The sequence below is a fragment of the Scophthalmus maximus genome, chromosome 9 (assembly GCF_022379125.1).
Source record: "Scophthalmus maximus strain ysfricsl-2021 chromosome 9, ASM2237912v1, whole genome shotgun sequence".
Lineage (NCBI taxonomy): Eukaryota > Metazoa > Chordata > Actinopteri > Pleuronectiformes > Scophthalmidae > Scophthalmus > Scophthalmus maximus.
In genome coordinates, this window is record NC_061523.1 from 7,969,073 (window position 1) to 7,986,396 (window position 17,324).

General features: G+C 45.4%; 2 protein-coding genes across 11 annotated transcripts in view; one reads left to right on the forward strand and one right to left on the reverse strand.

Moving 5' to 3' along the window:
• The window catches only part of LOC118319490 (rho guanine nucleotide exchange factor 9), a 40,920-nt gene extending 27,262 nt beyond the window's left edge, over positions 1–13,658 (forward strand). For 8 of the 9 annotated variants that reach the window (XM_035649919.2, XM_035649922.2, XM_035649920.2 and 5 more), the window contains 7 exons: positions 1,289–1,468; positions 1,718–1,950; positions 3,011–3,140; positions 4,340–4,471; positions 6,156–6,399; positions 6,673–6,741; positions 8,758–13,658. In XM_035649919.2, the coding sequence (XP_035505812.2) occupies positions 1,289–1,468; positions 1,718–1,950; positions 3,011–3,140; positions 4,340–4,471; positions 6,156–6,399; positions 6,673–6,741; positions 8,758–8,933 (1,164 nt within the window). In that variant the 3' untranslated portion in view covers positions 8,934–13,658. Of the gene's footprint in view, positions 1–1,288; positions 1,469–1,717; positions 1,951–3,010; positions 3,141–4,339; positions 4,472–6,155; positions 6,400–6,672; positions 6,765–8,757 lie in introns of all 9 variants that reach the window. The other variant, XM_035649921.2, reaches the window with a different exon arrangement.
• A 666-nt stretch (positions 13,659–14,324) lies between these two features.
• LOC118319505 (ankyrin repeat and SOCS box protein 12-like) lies at positions 14,325–17,324 on the reverse strand. 2 transcript variants are annotated; one of them, XM_047334455.1, is made up of 4 exons: positions 17,140–17,324; positions 16,416–16,739; positions 14,892–15,420; positions 14,325–14,779 (listed from the first exon to the last, which is right to left on the reverse strand). In XM_047334455.1, the coding sequence occupies exons 2-4, from the start codon at positions 16,698–16,700 to the stop codon at positions 14,634–14,636; spliced, it is 960 nt and encodes a 319-aa protein (XP_047190411.1). In that variant the 5' UTR covers positions 16,701–16,739; positions 17,140–17,324; the 3' UTR covers positions 14,325–14,633. The 2 variants fall into 2 exon arrangements, with proteins under 2 accessions (XP_047190411.1, XP_035505848.1); XM_035649955.2 differs by having other exon boundaries at positions 16,416–16,761.

The window sequence follows — 17,324 nt, forward strand, 5'->3', positions numbered from 1 at the left end:
AATTCCTAACATGGAACAGTTGTATCTGTGTTAGTATGGCACATTTTAAAATGACAAGTGCTTAAAAAAAGCTGATGTGACTACATCTATATCTATATGTATTATAATATATCATTTAGATATATGAAGTTGGAAGAAGTCAGGATCATCCTGCTCATCCCATCATCTTTCCGTTATCCTCTTGTTTACCCTTTGTTTGTATCTCACGTGAGGCGTAATGGTAATAAAAAATAGTTTCAATGCAGAAGGCGAAATTTACCATTTATTGCAACTGTGGGGGAAATACCGTAGATATGAATAAGCCGTTTCAAAGTGAAGATTTATATTCGTAACTGTTGGCAAAAGTGTGTCATATGTAAAGTAAAGGGTTTCAGGATTCTGGGAAGCTAATTAGAGGAGACATTAGCGTGGGGATCCCTGTGTCCATTAAGTCAAAATGTCACCGAGGTGATTCGTAATGGAACACTCCGTGAAGGTAATGGCTGCGCTAGTTGCTGAGGTGGCTATCAAAAACAGATGCTTCATTTCTTCATGGACAACATAGACACACACAATCATTTATACAGTTCATTTTTTTGACAACCCACATAGTATGTTTCTGGAACGGAGGATTCCCCGTGTTGAATCACTGCCTGAATTAGGATGAATTTGATTGAGCTTGACGTCGAGAAACAGAACAACAAAAAAAAAGGGCTTAGCATGTGTATTTTGTAAGGTCAACAGAGAGAGAATTCTGGGTGGTGGAGTGTGAAATGGCAGAAAACCCGCCTCTCACCGCAGATCTTCTTCCAAAGCCTCGGGGCCAAAGCTCCACAAGAAGTGGACTGACTGATTGGGTCCACCGTTCGACCTACACAGAATCGTTTTTTGACTTTACTAAAGTCAAAGCTAAGACTCCGGAGAGTCATAGTTCATTTTTATTCAAACGAATCATATATTTCTCACGAAATAGGAAAGTACAGTGTAGCTGTAATCCCAAAAGGTTATTTCTTTTATCTGATGCACACAAGGTATTAAATTGTACATTATTGTGCAAGTTAATTTTTTTTTTTTTTTAATCTTGTGCGCACAAGTTAATTGTCTTGTGCACAGAGGGGAAAAAAGGTATTCTCCTCCGGGACTACTGGGGCTCCATATGTGTGAGATAAAAGAAGCTAAGCATAGATGGCACATTTTCTTGTAGCATTTTTTTATTTTAAATTTTTTTGGGACTCGTTGCCTTGCAGCCATATCCCAATACAGGACCTGGCACTTTTGCTCACAGAAGCTGTAACCCGTGTCGTTGCAGGGCTACCTGCGCCAGTGCAGGAAGCGCGTGGACATGTTCAACGACGACCAGCTCAAGGTCATCTTTGGCAACATCGAGGACATCTACCGCTTCCAGATGGGCTTCGTCCGAGACCTGGAGAAACAGTACAACACGGAGGAGCCGCACCTCTCTGAAATCGGACCGTGCTTTTTAGAACACGTGAGTTCAAATAGTGTTGAAGCGAGAACTCTTTCATTACCAATGATACCAAGTTGTCGTGCAAAAAGTTGAGCTCTGGAGTTGATGAAGTCACCGGCAAATCTCAAGGTAACGAGATGATGAAGTCATTATCTTGAGAAAAAGGCAAGTTAAAAATGTATGGAACCATAGCCGTTCATCTATGCATATATATTCATGACGTATTTTCCCCTCTCTGATCTCGTCCATCCGTGCTCCCTCGCTCTACAGCAAGACGGATTTTGGATCTATTCAGAGTACTGTAACAACCACTTGGATGCCTGTATGGAGCTGAGCAAGCTGATGAGGGACGGCAGGTACCAGCACTTCTTCGAGGCCTGTCGCCTCCTCCAGCAAATGATCGACATTGCCATCGACGGCTTCTTGCTCACCCCTGTCCAGAAAATCTGCAAATATCCTCTCCAGTTGGCTGAGCTTCTCAAATACACTGCACAGGAGCACAGGTAGCCGCACGCCGGTTGTGTTGTTGTGTGATTTTGAGTTCATCCGCTTCCAAAAGAGACGGTTATTACCGCTGCGTCGTTGTGTTCCGGCTGCATTCTGTTGCGACGCAGCTGTTGCGGGTGTCGGGTTTGTTATCCACGCGTGAACAGACACAAATGTTGTTTTGCGCTGTTTCTTCATTTTTCCCCGTAAATGTTTCAGAGGAAAGCATTTCATCAGGAAACTCGAGCTGCACCAAAAATGTGTGCGACAGCGCTGCGCTCCGTAAGCAGGTCAAATGGTTTTCGCCATTGGATCATTGCATATAAATAGATTGCAGATTAAATATGAATTTGGGCTTGGCCCCGGCACACACACACACACACACACACACACACACACACACACAGGCAGGCATGGGCGTTCCACGCGCTGTATGCACAGGCACAGGAGAACAACGCGCAATCGAAACATTTGCGCATGATCCCTCACGAAACAGGCCGCGTCTACGGGCGTCCAGATGTGCAAACTCACGCGCGCAAACCCACAGAAAAAACATGGTGTAGAAATGATTCAGCGTGTCTCAGCCGGCTGCGGGTCATTCACAAACCACCACGCATTCTCAGCCAGAGAGGGATAAGTGCCAGCTCTGCCAGCGAGGCATGCCAGATCACAGTGTTTGACTGTTAGGAGCTGCGCAGAATCTGCCAGATATAGGCTTGATCTCTGTCGCACACACACACACACACACACACACACGCATTATCTTTCAGAGTGAGGACTGGATCCATTGCACATCTAAGCCAGAGGGATAAATCCTGCTCAGTTAGCAAAGACGCAGTCGGAGTTAACTGTGGATAGAGAAAATGGCTGATGGCTGTGCTGCAGCAGATGTACTGCTGCTACTTTTGGTTTCTAACCCCCCCCCCCCGTCTTTAATGGGCTTCTCTGTGCCATTCACTGTACTGCAACATTACACATGTCTTTTTTTTTTTAAGAGTGGCCAGTCTCCAAGAGCTATAACCCCCCCCCCCCCCCCTTTAACACCCAGGTGTAACTGTGTGTGAACTATGTCCACAGTGACTATCGATACGTGGCGGCGGCCCTGGCAGTAATGCGGAACGTCACTCAGCAGATCAACGAAAGGAAGAGGAGGCTGGAGAACATTGACAAGATCGCCCAGTGGCAAGCTTCTGTCCTGGACTGGGAGGTATGTGCCTGTACCGACTGGGGCGTAGTCACTGTTGTCACACCGGCCGTATTGTTTTTTTCCGTCTATTTGTCTTGAGGAGAATCAACATTTCTCTGTGTTAAAATACTGGAGTCATTTGTGAATTCCCTATACATCTACGATATATTCATAATATTTCATCCTTTAAACAAAGTAACATCTCTTGACTGTCAGGCTTTCAGACTTAGACATCGACAGGAGGGCAGTGATGTTTTTCATTATCACTGAATGTAGACGTTTTCAACACAACCTCAGGTCTGCTCTGGGAAACCATCTCATGCTTACACTTGAGAGAGTGGAAGTAGAAGTTTTAATCAAACTGATAAGGAAATCTTCTCAACCTTGACTTTCAAAAAAAGGAGAAAACCCTGCATTACATTACTATTGTCTCACAGTTATCTTTTCAACATTTGGAAAGATGACAAGGGCTATTCTTTACTTTGACAATGTTGGGAGACTTGTCAGAGACAAATATAAAAGAAAATAATCAAAATCGAAATCAGTGTAGCAGAGGATGAGATATCTTACATTTACTCTCTAGTATGGGTCAAGCTCCCCGAAATGCTGGAACATACATTTTCTATAATGCAGCTTTTTGTTCGACTTCCCCTGTCCAGTTAACAGTCTAAAGGTCGCATTAACCACACTTCTGCAGTGCCCTCCGCTATACACCCGCTAACTTTGAATTGGAAAAGAAACTTTCATTTGACTGACTTCGCACTTGCCGGTGGATTTTTGAGCACTCCAGGAAGTGCATTGTCAACTGTGTCAAGCTATTGTCGAGTGGGGAACTTGGCTTTGCAGTCAGGTACACAAAATAAAAGACAACAAAACGGCACGATGCAACAAACAAAAAAGTCGCAATATGTACATGAATACGAAAGTGCAGACGTGTTCCCGAGGTGTGTCCCGCAACTTACTGAACAAAGTGCAACATGAACAATCTCGGTTAACCGTTGGCGGCGTCGGTTGTGGCGCAATTAAACCATGGATGCTGTGGTAACATCGAGTGCATTTTACAGCCAGAAGACTTCCCTGGATGAGTCGAATACAGAGGGGCAGACGGACATCAGCATCCGAGTTGATCTCTTGTGTGTGTCAATACACAGCAGTTTTTTACTGGATGACAAAGAGTGTTCTCTTCATTATTGACTGTGTGCGTCTGTGTGTGTGTCTAGGGAGAGGACATCTTGGACAGGAGCTCGGAGCTCATCTACACGGGGGAGTTGTCATGGATCTATCAGCCGTATGGACGCAGCCAGCAGCGAGTCTTCTTCCTCTTTGATCACCAGCTGGTCCTCTGTAAGAAGGTAGCTGCCGTCTCTGTCCCTTTGTTCACTCCCCCCCCCCCCCTCACTTGAAGACTCTGTCGGCTGAAAAAAAACAAGCCAACAAGCGTAAAGAGCTCGCCCTCGGCCCGTTTTCTGGAAAGTTGGGTATCACATGTCCGGTGACGGAGACGCTCGGAGACAATGTGACTCGTTCAACGTTACTCGTGGCCTGCGAATGGATTACGCAACGCCGACTAAGACACACCAGCGCTCGGCGGAAGATTCGTTCCCGTGCTCGGCACCTTTCACAAAATGGAGCTGTGCTAGTTTGGGCTCTAATGCACCGAGGCTGCGCTCTCCTGTCAGACGGATGTTCACGCTCGGCTAGACGCGGCAGTACATGCACACAGAGGCACGGACACAAATTCAGACCGACGCTTACACACACACTTACAAAACACACACACACACACACACACACACACACAGGGGCTGGATAACAGCATCATGACGCACATGTACACACAGGAGGAACAATGGTTTCACCATTAAACCCCCCCCCATCTATCACATTTGAACATCTCTGGCACCACAAAATAAACTGCAGTGTGTCTGCAGAGCACACACACGTGCTTTGGCCGCCCTGGCCCACTAAATCAAGTTAGCTCCAAGACATACTGAATTATAAAGTCTCCCAGTCTTTGTTCTACACTTCCTGCTTCGGCGGTCCTCCATACAACATGTGTAATGGCAGCCCTCGGGGCGCGTCGGTAGTGCGCCGCATGTAGCCCTTCCATCTTTCCCTCTCATCTCTTATCAGCACACGAATGCAGATTTGTCTCCGTATGCTTATTAAAAGATCCCTATTCCTTTTCTTTTTCCTTTTTTTTTTTTACCTTCCTTGACCTTTTTTCGTGTGACTGGATGTTACTCGTTCCTGAGGCAACGGTCACAATGATGAAGACTTGTTTTTCGTGCAAGTCGTACTCCTGCATATATATCCGTATAAATAGAAATCCGTTGAGGTTATTTGTTTGATGCAGGGATGAAACAGTCAATTAATAGAATGGTCGACTGGCAGAAAACAACTTCATCGATTTTTAGTAAAAAAAAATTATGCGGCAGTGCCAAACATTCTGTGGCTGTAGCTCCTCCTGTGTGCAGATTATTTTACATCTTCGTTATGTGACAGTGAATTCATATTTTGCAGTGTTGGAAATTGTGCATTGTTCACTCTTCCCTGACCCAACGATAAGTCTATTAATAAACGGCAGATGAATAGTCGATGGAGTTTATCATTCGTTGTGGTGTAGCTGGAACAAAAAATGTCAATGAAATATTCATCATTGTTTTGTATATCTTTTTGAGGCTTCAGCGGTTCTTCAATCAGAGATGATACCAAGAACGTCTTTGACAGTCCGTCAACAGTGAGAAATGTATTGCAGAGTTGTTGTACTGTAGAGCATTAGTTTGTACTTGCTGTTAAAATACTGTTGAAATATTATTTTAGTTGCATTTGGTGACCAGCAGATTTACTGAAAAATTTGGCTATTCTGCAGTTAGTGTGGAAGGTGCTTGCATGTTTTTCGGGCAGCAGATGGAAAAGGTTGCGTAAGACAGACTCTCCGGATACCAAGGGGGAAGGATGCTTGTTGACATCTTTAAGGTTCAGCACACACACACACACACACACTAACAGACATCTCCCCCTGTTCTCACCCAGGACCTGATACGCCGGGATATCCTGTACTATAAGGGCCGCATCGACATGGACCGCTACGAGGTCCGGGACGCCATAGACGGGCGCGACGACGACTTCAACGTCAGTGTGAAGAACGCCTTCAAATTGTACAACAAAGACAGCGAGGAGATCCACATCTTCCTGGCCAAGAAGCCGGAGGAGAAGATCCGCTGGCTCAGGGCCTTCCACGAGGAGAGGAAGATGGTGCTGGAGGATGAGAAAATCGGTTAGTCATGCGCCTCCCCGTTTGGAAAAAGCAGGGCGATGCCTTTTCCTTCACAATGGGCATCGGAGCTTCAGTTGCATGTTGTTGTATTTCCTGCTGCACATGACATGAGCATTCCCTGTGTAATTTCCACACGGTGCGTGTGACAGTCAGGCCCTTTGAAAAGCTAAAACCTAAACATATCACTGCTACATCTTCCTTTTTTTAGACCCGATCTACAGGATCTGTGCGGGGAAAAAAGTGTGTCCAACATACGGTGTTGTTGTCATTTAGGTTTCGAGATCTCCGAGTACCAGAAGCGGCAGGCGGCCATGACAGTGAGAAAGGTGACCAAACAGAAAGGTGAGGCAACAAGAAGATATCAGGTGATTTCCCTTCTTTTTGTTTTTCCTCGTTAGTGTGCTCTGTCTTCTCATCGCTGTTTACTCCTCCCTTAATCTGCTTCCTTCTTTTTTTTACTTCCTACACCGTTTTCTAACACGCACACTTTGTTTACGAGTCCAGGATCTATATTAGACTTGTTCTAAGTAAGCCAGAGAAGGGTCGAGTGAATCCCTGTCGTCTTACTACTACAGTATTTCAATATCATTGCTTTGAGTTAAATGTCTGTCTGCATATATAAGGATGGCTGGACCTGAGCTGTAAAGCAGCTGTTAAGCATCAATGAAAAGACAGAGGGCTGTTTGCATGAACTATTGAGTTTAAAGGGCGATGCCAGTGTTCCTGACATGTGGGTGTTGTGTCACGCTTGTCTTGAAATGATTTACCTCCTTTTGCCTTTTAATTTTTCCCTTTTTAGGCTGGTTGTCGGTGCTTAACATCACATCCGTTAACATCCAGATTGTTGAAGAAAACCTAAAAGTTATAAGTTAATACTTCCGAAGTGTGCGGGTGTTGTATAGTTGATTCACTATGTTTCATTACAGCATCTAAAGAGAGAAATTCAAGTTATTGTGTAATTTTGTCTCTATGCTTTAAACGTGTCTTTTACCTTAACACAACATATGTCCGAATACTGTGGCGTCAACATTAACCCACTTTCCCAGTAACAGAAGAACACGTGAAAACACGTTATTCGAGATGCTAGTCGCCGACAGAGCAACGAAGGCAGAGGACCCACATGTGCGAGCTGCTGGTGACGCCCTTTAAGTTTTAGCCATTTTTAGCGGCAGGCTAGTTGTTTGTACATTTGCCATTACTGATGTTCTCGCTACTGCCAGTTACACAATGAGCATGATCATCCATTGAGGTATTGATTAACCAATGACCATTGCTGGAATGTTCTCTCCGATGTTAGGACCCCCCGTAGATGTCTGTCAGAAGTATATGTTGTGTGTCTCTAAGTGCTGTATGTGTACATGGCTGGCACAAGGTGAAGTACTCTCTTGAATTTCAGATTCATTTATAGATTTCATCTTGAGAAAGAGGGCCATGTTGTATGGACATGGTTTGAGAATGATAAAGGTATATGCATTAGAGTTCCCTCTTAGAGCTAGCACATTAAGATGCCATGGCAACTGCTGAGCAGCATTGGGAGGTGTTTGGACTTAACGCTGGCAATTCAATCTGCATAACCCGACTTCCCAAAGTACACGCAAAAAAACACATTGAACTCCTTCTAACCTGCTAAGACAGTGTTGGGCAAAAAAATACCCCACTGTTTCCCATCTTTTCATGTTTATTTCTAAGATGCCATGGCAACTTCTGAATATTTTCCATCGCCAACTATTGACTGTATCCAATGTTGAAGTACACGAGCTCCACTAGCTGTGATGCTTGTAGTCCTGTAGCGAAACGACATCGTAGACTGTAGTTAAATGCATATTAACGGCTTCCTGTTGGCTCTACTTTCGCCACTCTTGTGCTCTCAAGTGTCGAGGGTGCTATTCAAACAGAAGTGCTGTCAGCAAACATGGCAGAACAGCGTCCCTTGTCCAAATGCCTTGTTCCCTCATCGTAGCCCGATGTGATCTGTCGGTTCTCATGTTTGCCTGCCACAGCGTTTGTCTGAATAGCATCTTCAGTCTCCCTTGTGTCATTGCTAGGGCTGAATTCCAATGTTCTCCCAATTCAGCTGTCATCATATGATCATAGTGTATCATATCTCAGGTTTAATATGCGGGAATGTTAACACCGAAGGCTCATTGTGTGTGTCCTAGTGCCTGTTTTCTGTGGAAGCATGACTCGATGTTGTGTTGTTTTGCGTGCGCTCCAGATACAATACTGACAATGTTTCCTCTTTGCCATCTACCTCCCTCCTTTGTCTCTTTCGCTTTGTGCCCTGCACTGCCTCCTTGTCCCCCTTCCCCTCAACCCCCTGCCCTCCCCTTCTTGCTCTTTCCGCGCCTGCCTCTCTAGGTGTAAACAGGTGCACGCCCCCCTCATACCCGCCCCCCCAGGACCCCCTCAGTGCGGGGCAGTATGAGGTAACGGAGGACATGGCACAAGGAGAGGTTTTTGAATTCAGTCAATCCAAAAGAGGCCAGGCTCCCTTCTGGCAGAATTTTAGTAGATTAGCTCCATTTAAGAAATAGAGATACAGAGACTCTCCTGAAGGACCAGCTATTTTTCTTAGAAGCACTAAACACTGGATGATCATGTCCCATGATGAAGAAAAATATGAAAAACATAACACACACACATACACACACACACACACAATGGACTCCGAAGTTAAGGACCAATGTTAATATAAAGTGTGACCTGAAGCAGCAAGAGGACTAAAGACTTGGATTTTCAAAAAATTGAGGGGGAAAAACAAAGAAACTCAATTCATATATGTTAGTAACGTTCTTAGTTATCATGCTTCTCCAGCTGAGTCAACTTGTCATGAACTCCTTCCCTCGGATTCTGCATTATTCACACCACCTGAATGTCCTGGAGTTATTGAGATTGTTACACTGTATGATTTCATTTTTAAATCCGCCACCTGGAAAGAAAACACGAGGCCAAGCCTGGTCACTCCCAATAGTATGATTGTGTCCTAAAAAAAGACGGCTGAGATCTTGCTGTGCTGCTATGTTGCATTCCCCTGAATGTGGGACTGAATGACGACGACGACGACGACGGGCCTTCAGCCCCTGGCTTCGCCCCTGCGTTGGATCCACCCTGCCTCTGGTCACAGACCCGGTCAGGGCCCCCCCCCCCCCCCTCACATTTGACGCTCCACACTCCCTTTCTCTTGCCGTCTGCGTATGCAGCAGGAGCCCTCTGACGTCCACGAGCGTCGCACCTCCCTCTCTTGTCCGCCCTATCGCTCTACCCACCTGCTCAGCCCTCTGTGAGTCAGTGGCTCTCAGAGGATGCGCTTCATTCTCTTGGACGTCTGCCATTGGCTGTGATACGATGGGTCAGGGAACAAATCAATAGTCGGAACATCAATAGAATATTCACATCCTCTCACCGAGCACTTTTGACAGGGTATTCATGTCCAATCACGCCGAGGGGGGCTGTGGGGTAGCATTTGACGTAGAGCTCGCCGCTCAGGTGACACAGCTGGGAGCAGGAGATACGGCGGGCTACGCTCCGCCCGCCTTTTGTGTCAGAGCCCCTCCCCCACTCTCCCCAGAGACCACCCCTGTAGCACTGTGCTGGCAGCTCGCTGGGTGTTTCGGAAAAGAGCGCGGCCTACCTCCAGAAGTCCACCGAGAGCTGAAAGTGAAGTTGATGCACTGGCCTAAAATAGTCTCTCTCTTTTTCATGTCAGCGGTAAAGAGAAAGAAAAAAAGACTTCTTCTTCTTCAGTTGACTTAATTATTTTGTATTGCTCACACTGTAAAAAGCACAGCACATATTCAGTCTGAGGAGTACTCTCGTTTCGGTAGGGGCAACGCCACAGTGCGACAAAATAGGAAGCGCCCTGTCCAGCACAAGGGGAAGTGGTCGGAAACAATTATAGATGAGCAGGAAAACTGAATGATTTGTTCGTGAGTCAGTGCTGGGAAAAAAAAGTACACAGCAGAAGTGTTAGCCAAAAAACGCAGGGAGGCCCGAAAGGTGGATGTACTCCGTAGCATGCAGGTGTCCTCTGACGGACCCGTGCATCTCCGAGGACGGCAGCTCCAAAATCTTGGCACTCCCCCTCCCCTCCCCTCCCCTCCCCTCCCCCCGCTCGCGCCACGTCGTTTTTCCCAGATCTGATCCATGCCCTGGCGCGTAGCTGCGGCACTGCTCGGTGATTTTACGAAGGACTGTGGCTCCCGATCAGATTGATTTGTTCGATCAACGTAGGTCCCCGAAGCTGCTGGGCCAGAGCTCCTGCCATAGAGTCCCGTCAACTGGGGTGTCAGGAAGGAGACGATCCGCTGAGGAGAAGCTCCCACTTTACACGCAACATTGAAGGTGTATTCTTTTTCTACAGTTGGAATGTAAGTGAAACACCTGTCCACGGTGTGTGCTCATATTTTGACCTCAAGTAAAAACTTTGTGTTGAACTATATCACCTGATGGACAGCGCATATACAGTATGACAACTTTGTGCAATGTGATATATCATTATATACCTTCACTATTCACTACAACGTGATATGAAAGAGTTATATATCGTTCTATGTCATTTGTTTGCCTTCTTACGGGCCTTATTAACCTATTGGAGACACACACATAAAAAAAAAAAGACCTTAGAGTTGCTTTGTATGTTGTGTGACTTCTGTTCTGTTTCAGTAAAAGAAAGTTGAGAAATGGGTGAGTTGACTGCTGGTGTCTGTAGAGATGGCTCCCAGTGAGATTGTTTGTGGAAGATAACGCCCTCGTCTGGCACAGCAAAAAGATATGGTTCCCAGGCCATGATAACCTCAGGTCCCGTGCTACGCCCGCCCCCCATACCCCCGTCCCCCGCCTCCCAACTTCACGCCGCCACCACCACCACCACCACCAGTACCAACATTCAGACACAAGCATGCCGACGAGCGCGCGCACACACACACACACACACACAGAGACACACGGACACATAATCATGCACATACTTGCTGGCCCGTTCTGCTGCGGAGAAGAGAGATGCTATCTAACAGTGCCTTCCAGCATTCCACTAGTGATTATCTATTCAGTTTCACAGGCAGATTTGAATTAGTCATGTATTTTCCCTTCAGTGTGGGACTTGCATCTCTTTCTTTTTCTCTCTCTCTTTCTCTCTCTCTCTCTCTCTCTCTCTCTCTTCTCTCTCGTACACACTGGGAATTCCTCGCTCCTCGGTGCGTGAGATCCACTCGGACAGAAACTTAGGTCAGGCCTTTTCCATACGAGTAGATACTGTGCTGTCTGACTGAAACACTTATATAAAAAATTTAAAAAAAACAACACCTTATTATATATTATGTCACACTTGCATAGCGGTAATTTTATTGCACAAAAAGAGACTTTAACTCTTATTTCAGATGTTTAGAAACTGTGTAGAATTCCTTTTACCTATTTAACATGCTGAGAAATGGTTTCATTTGACTATATTGTAGGAAACAGGTTTCCATTAGTCGAGGTAGGGTTTCACATTTCAAAGTATATTAGTAACCGCGATGAGTCGCAAGGAGAGTCATCTATTTTACCTTTATCAGCTACACACTGTAAATACTGTAAAAAGAACAGATCATATATTTGGATATTGGTATTTTGCGTTGGAGACGAATGTCGTTCCAGTTCTAGCGTGCGGTAGACCTCAGTACCAGGTAAAATGCATGCTTGTGGCATCCGATATTTTGCATGAGACTTACAACAACTCTTAACAGAGTGTTCAGTTTCATTGAACTCCCAATGGGATTTCTTTTTTCTTTTTTCTTTTTTTTTTTTTACCTCAACGCAGAACCATTCATTTGTGAGCCCACACCATCTCACTGAAGGGAGTTCTTTTCTCTGTCGGCCTGTCTCCTGCTCACTTCACATCACAGGTTGTAAGCTTCTGTTTTTATTTTGTGTCAAGTCCCATTGGGAAACATCTTCTCCTCGCTCTGAGGCAAAAGACTGAACTGGCGACAGGCGAAAATGAAAGGCACCGATGCCCTCTTTGCCCAGATACGATGGGTACTGTAAACTGTAACATTGTTCGAAACCTTTTATTATTCCTTTTCTTTTGACTCCAGCCTACGCTGTCATGGTCCAAACTGCTTGTTATTCTGGGGTTTTTTTGAATGCCATTAACTGCTGAGGCAAAAAAGAAAAAAAGAAAAAAAAAACGGGTATAATTTTTCTATGACAACAGTGAACCAAATAGGAGTTAGCACCGATCATGGGTGTTTGTGTACAGATTTGTAGTCAAGCAGAAGAGCTGAATAAATGTGACAACCTCTCGGGATGAACTAAAAATAAACATATTCCTGAACACACACACACACACACACACACACACACACACAGAGACACACTACTGCATTGCAATTCATACCATGCTTTTGTTTCAAACGGCAAATGATCCTTCGGAGTACAATGACTTGACAGTGCAAATTGATTCTTCACTTGTATTTATTGAATGCAGTATTAAATAGCATCATTTTGGCCACACTGTTCAAAGGATGTATATGTTGGTTTTATTGGTTTTTATTTATATATATATATATATATATATATATATATATATATGATTATCAGTCTGACCAGCACTGCGAGCTGAGAGGACAGCCGGCCTTGCAGTTGTTGTTTTTTCTCTCTCTTTTTTCTTTTTCAAGTCGTAGAATCAAGATTAGTTAGCAGACTGTCCAGATTTTGTTCAGATATCTGTCATTTCTGGGAGTGTGCACGAGCCAGTAACCAGTGCTCACTCACACTTAGCATAGCAACTTCCTGAGTAGGAACTCCTTGCAGTCGCTTACATAGTCCTGAGTTGTTTCAGAATAGTCAGGGTAAAGCCGAGCCATATATCAGTGTGTGGCGTAGGTAAACAGAAGACTGACGTCCCACTTTTGAAATCTATCCATTGTATATTACCATCTAGTTTGAGGTCTGGATTTTTGCCTCTCACAGAAGAATTTACACACAGTATCCTTTGTCACCATATGCAAACATTAGTCATTTTCTTTCTTGCTGGCCTCTTTTTTTCTTTTTCTTTTTTTTTTTGAGTTTGATTATTTGTTGTAGAAATGGAAAACACCTTAAGAATAATGCCTATTCAATCCAGAAACTGTGAATGGGAGAGTGGAGATGTCAACTGTATGTACATTATATGTTTTGATGTAATCAGAAGCACTGGGAATATGTTGTACTTCGCTGTAAAAAAAATTTAAATCCATATCTGATATAGCTGTACTTTTGTTGAAAATAAAACCTCTACAGAACTGCGTGTCGAGTGAGAGCATTGTGCTGGGCTTCCCGTTGTGTGACATCACTTCCTGTTTGTGGGGCCCTTCCCCAGGAGCTGACACATTTACTCCTCCTGGACACGAGAAAAGGCCTGACTGGGGAATAAAAACATAGGAACGCCAAATCGGACTGGTACTCGCAAGCCACCAGGAAAAGTTTGAACTAAATTTCGGCTGCAAACTGCAGCCTGCAAATAACTATGCTGTGATCAATAAGTAATGAGACTTATGCAAATATGTTCTCCCAGTTGGCCACGCTGAATCGCTCGCTGATCGCTCGGCTTCCCAATGTTTTGAAGTCCACAGATGCAGAGCTGTTTTTCAGGGAAGATCTGAGACGTCCTGGTGCGATGCGGTCAGTGTGTGTGTGTGTGTTGTTTGTTTCTCTCGTTGTGTCTGGATTTCTAGATAACTGAAGCGGGACCACATCTGATTGTGTAGTGATTCCATGACAAAGGGGCATTAACCGATGATGAAGAGGACTCATATTTGGACAAGAGCTAAACTGTATGTAGTGTTACTGTGGTCTCTAGTGGTCTAACATTGGTGTTACACTTCCCAAGGACATGGCACATTCTCCAGAACAGAGCCCTTAGGGAAGATCACCTGTTCGTGGTTGTAAAATAAGACTCTTACGAAGGCTTTGCAGATTTAAAAAGTATCTATGAAAAAAAAACTCAGCTACAGGAAGTGACAAACATCGATATAAATGTGCATATATAAATAATAAAAACAGGAATTCACAGCACTTGGTCACAATAGTGACCGCCAAAGTCAAGGACAAAGATTACACAGTGTGCACTTAGAGAGGTTGTGTGTGTGCGTGGTATCTTGTCCTGCTTGTGGGAAACTAATGGTCTAAAAATCAATCATCCAGTCGTGGGTACAGCAGCGAAGGTAAAAAATCAAATTCACTGGCCATTAGGCCTATATCTGAGGCGGGCATGAGCATCACATGAGTTCAGAGGTGCCGTGCTTCAGGTAGTTTCTCAGGATCAGAGGAATGTCCAGACTGTCAATGGCAGGCTCTTTATCAGAGAAGGGGAGGTGTCTTCGGATCGCCAGCCGAGTCTGAGACATCAGTGTTTTGGGAAAAACTTGGCGCACAAAGAGAAGAAGGGAAAAAAAACAAAGATGGATCAACATGTGCCTTTTTGAGACATTCCACAGAAAAGTTTGCGCAGAATCTGCCACAACCAAGCGCCTCACCTCTCTCCTTGAGCAGCAGAGCCAGAGCTTCGTTCTGCTTGGTCGTCTTGTCGATGATCAGCGTCGGTAGATACACGTCTGCCCCGAAGTCTATGAGCAGCTGGATGTACTCCACCCCGCAGCCATAACGGAGACACACCTCCAGAACTGTCTTTGGCTGCTTTATCCTGGCCAGCAGCTTCTCGTCTGTGCAGTTGTAGTTGGGGTTGGCCCCGTGCAGGAGGAGCAGCTTAAAGCCGTCCAGGTGTCCATAAACAGCTGAGATGTAGAGGGGCCCCCTGCACGCCGTGCCGTTGGAGGCCCACTCGGGCACTTTGGGTCTGGCGTCCACCTCGGCTCCGTAGCGCAGCAGCTCTCGGAGCACGTCCACGTCACCCTCCCGGGCGGCGGTCAGCACCGGGGAGCAGTTGTTGTGCTGGCTGCCGTTGGGATCGGCCCCGGCCTTCAGCAGGGCCACCACACAGTCCAGATGTTTCCCACTGACCGCTGTGAACAGGGGCGTCTGCGCCTTCACATCCAGGCTGTCAATCTGGATTTAGACACAGGAGGAAAAACCCCACGTGGTTTGGCATTAGGGAACACAAGCTCAGCAAACAGTGGGGCAAGTAGGCTTGGTCTACCCAGCCGCCAAATATATGATCTGTTCTTCACTTAAAGGTAAAATATTATGCAAAATCACTTTATGCAAATAAGTGTGTGTATCTGTGGAGCCTGCCAGCCCACAAAATGTGAAACAAAGACCACCCTGTGGTTTTGTTGTGAGCCTAAAGGCTGGCTCTGAACAACTGGTTCAGATTTCTCTCCCACTCTGATGTCACAGTTGAACTCTTTTGGGGGAATCCCGCCTGCAATCTGAGAATTGCCACTTTTCTAGTGAATGGGCATGGCATTTCCTACACATTTTGGAATTTTTTTGACCAATCACAACTGTCTGGGCCAGCTGGCCAATCAGAGCAGACTGGGGGTTTATCGGGAGGGCGGGGCTAAATTAAATCCAGGCGTTTTAGACAGAGGGTGAAAAGAGGAGCTGCAGGAATGGGCAGTATGAGAATAATGATGCCTTTTCTGAACATTAGAGCATGTAAACCTTTTCAAGCGGTAACTCAAATTAAAAGTATGAACCTGAGTATGAGCAGAATATGTCTCCTTTAAAACAGCCGCCATCTGGGATTAATGCTGATAACTGCTGAGTCAGAATGACCAACACCAAATCCTAACTTAAAGATGCTAAAAGACTAGAACTGATCTGATGATCTGCTATTTTATATTACACAGAGTCATTTGATCCATAATTCATAGCGAAATATTCGTGAGAGCAGCTTTAATGCACAAAGTGTAAAATGTGATGAAAATAATTTGGGTTGTTAAACAGGACACTTAGGATACATTACACCCACCAGCAGGCACATGTTTTGTAGTGTCCCACCTGCCCCCATCCACGCCCACTCTCAAAAACACATCTCATCATCCTCATCTGACCAGTTGCACCACAAAATGCACTCTCTCTCTCTCGTCGCATCTCACCTCTGCGCCGTGCTCCAACAGTAACTCCAGGCACCTCAGGTGTCCCAGAGCGGCGGCCGTGCGCAAGGGGGTGACCGGGACCCCCCACCCGCACCGAGCATTGATAGACCTCCTGTAACTCTCCTGAGACAGGAGCTCGGAGAGCAGGGCCGCGCTGTCGCCGCTCACGGCGTTGTTCAGGGCCTGACACTGCTCGTTGTCCTCATCCTCCTCCTTGGGCTGCAGCAGGGAGAAGATCTTGGAAATGTCCATCAAACTCATGTTGACAGCTTGGTCCAGAACCATAATGTAACTCCAGGCTAGTGCGAGTCAAAGCCCTTCCATCTGCGGTGACAAGAGAAGGGAGCTGATGCACCCACAACACAAACAAGCTGAAATACTCCTGTCATCTCGGGTTAATATTGTCAGACGTGGTTTTTACTTTAATATAAGTTTTAACATGAAAGCCCACGACAGTTTCCTACTTTGAGCAATACTATACCATAAGCCACTGCATCTTGTTTACGTGACACAGTTGCTGTATATTGGGCAAATCACAGTAATACAGCTTAAATAGACGGAGCAGACATAATGTACATGGCTTAAAAAAATACACATTAGAGCATTTTATGCATGGACGCACAAAATTAATTTTTCTCCCCCTCCCAAATGTCCACAGACTTCGGTCAATAGCAGGTTTTCTTCAACAGCCCCAAGCAGGTTCTGAACGTAACAAGACACTTACCTCACCGCGTTGTCGGCTGATGTTACTTCCAAAAATATTAAAAGAGAAGTTAAAACCTTTTAAACTTTCGCCACAAGTCACGTGAGAGAAGGAAAGAGAGAGACGATGGTCCTCCAAGGAGTGTGTGATGATTGCACAGGAGCTGTGAGTTGTGAAAAGTGGAGTATGGTGTGTGTGTGTGTGTG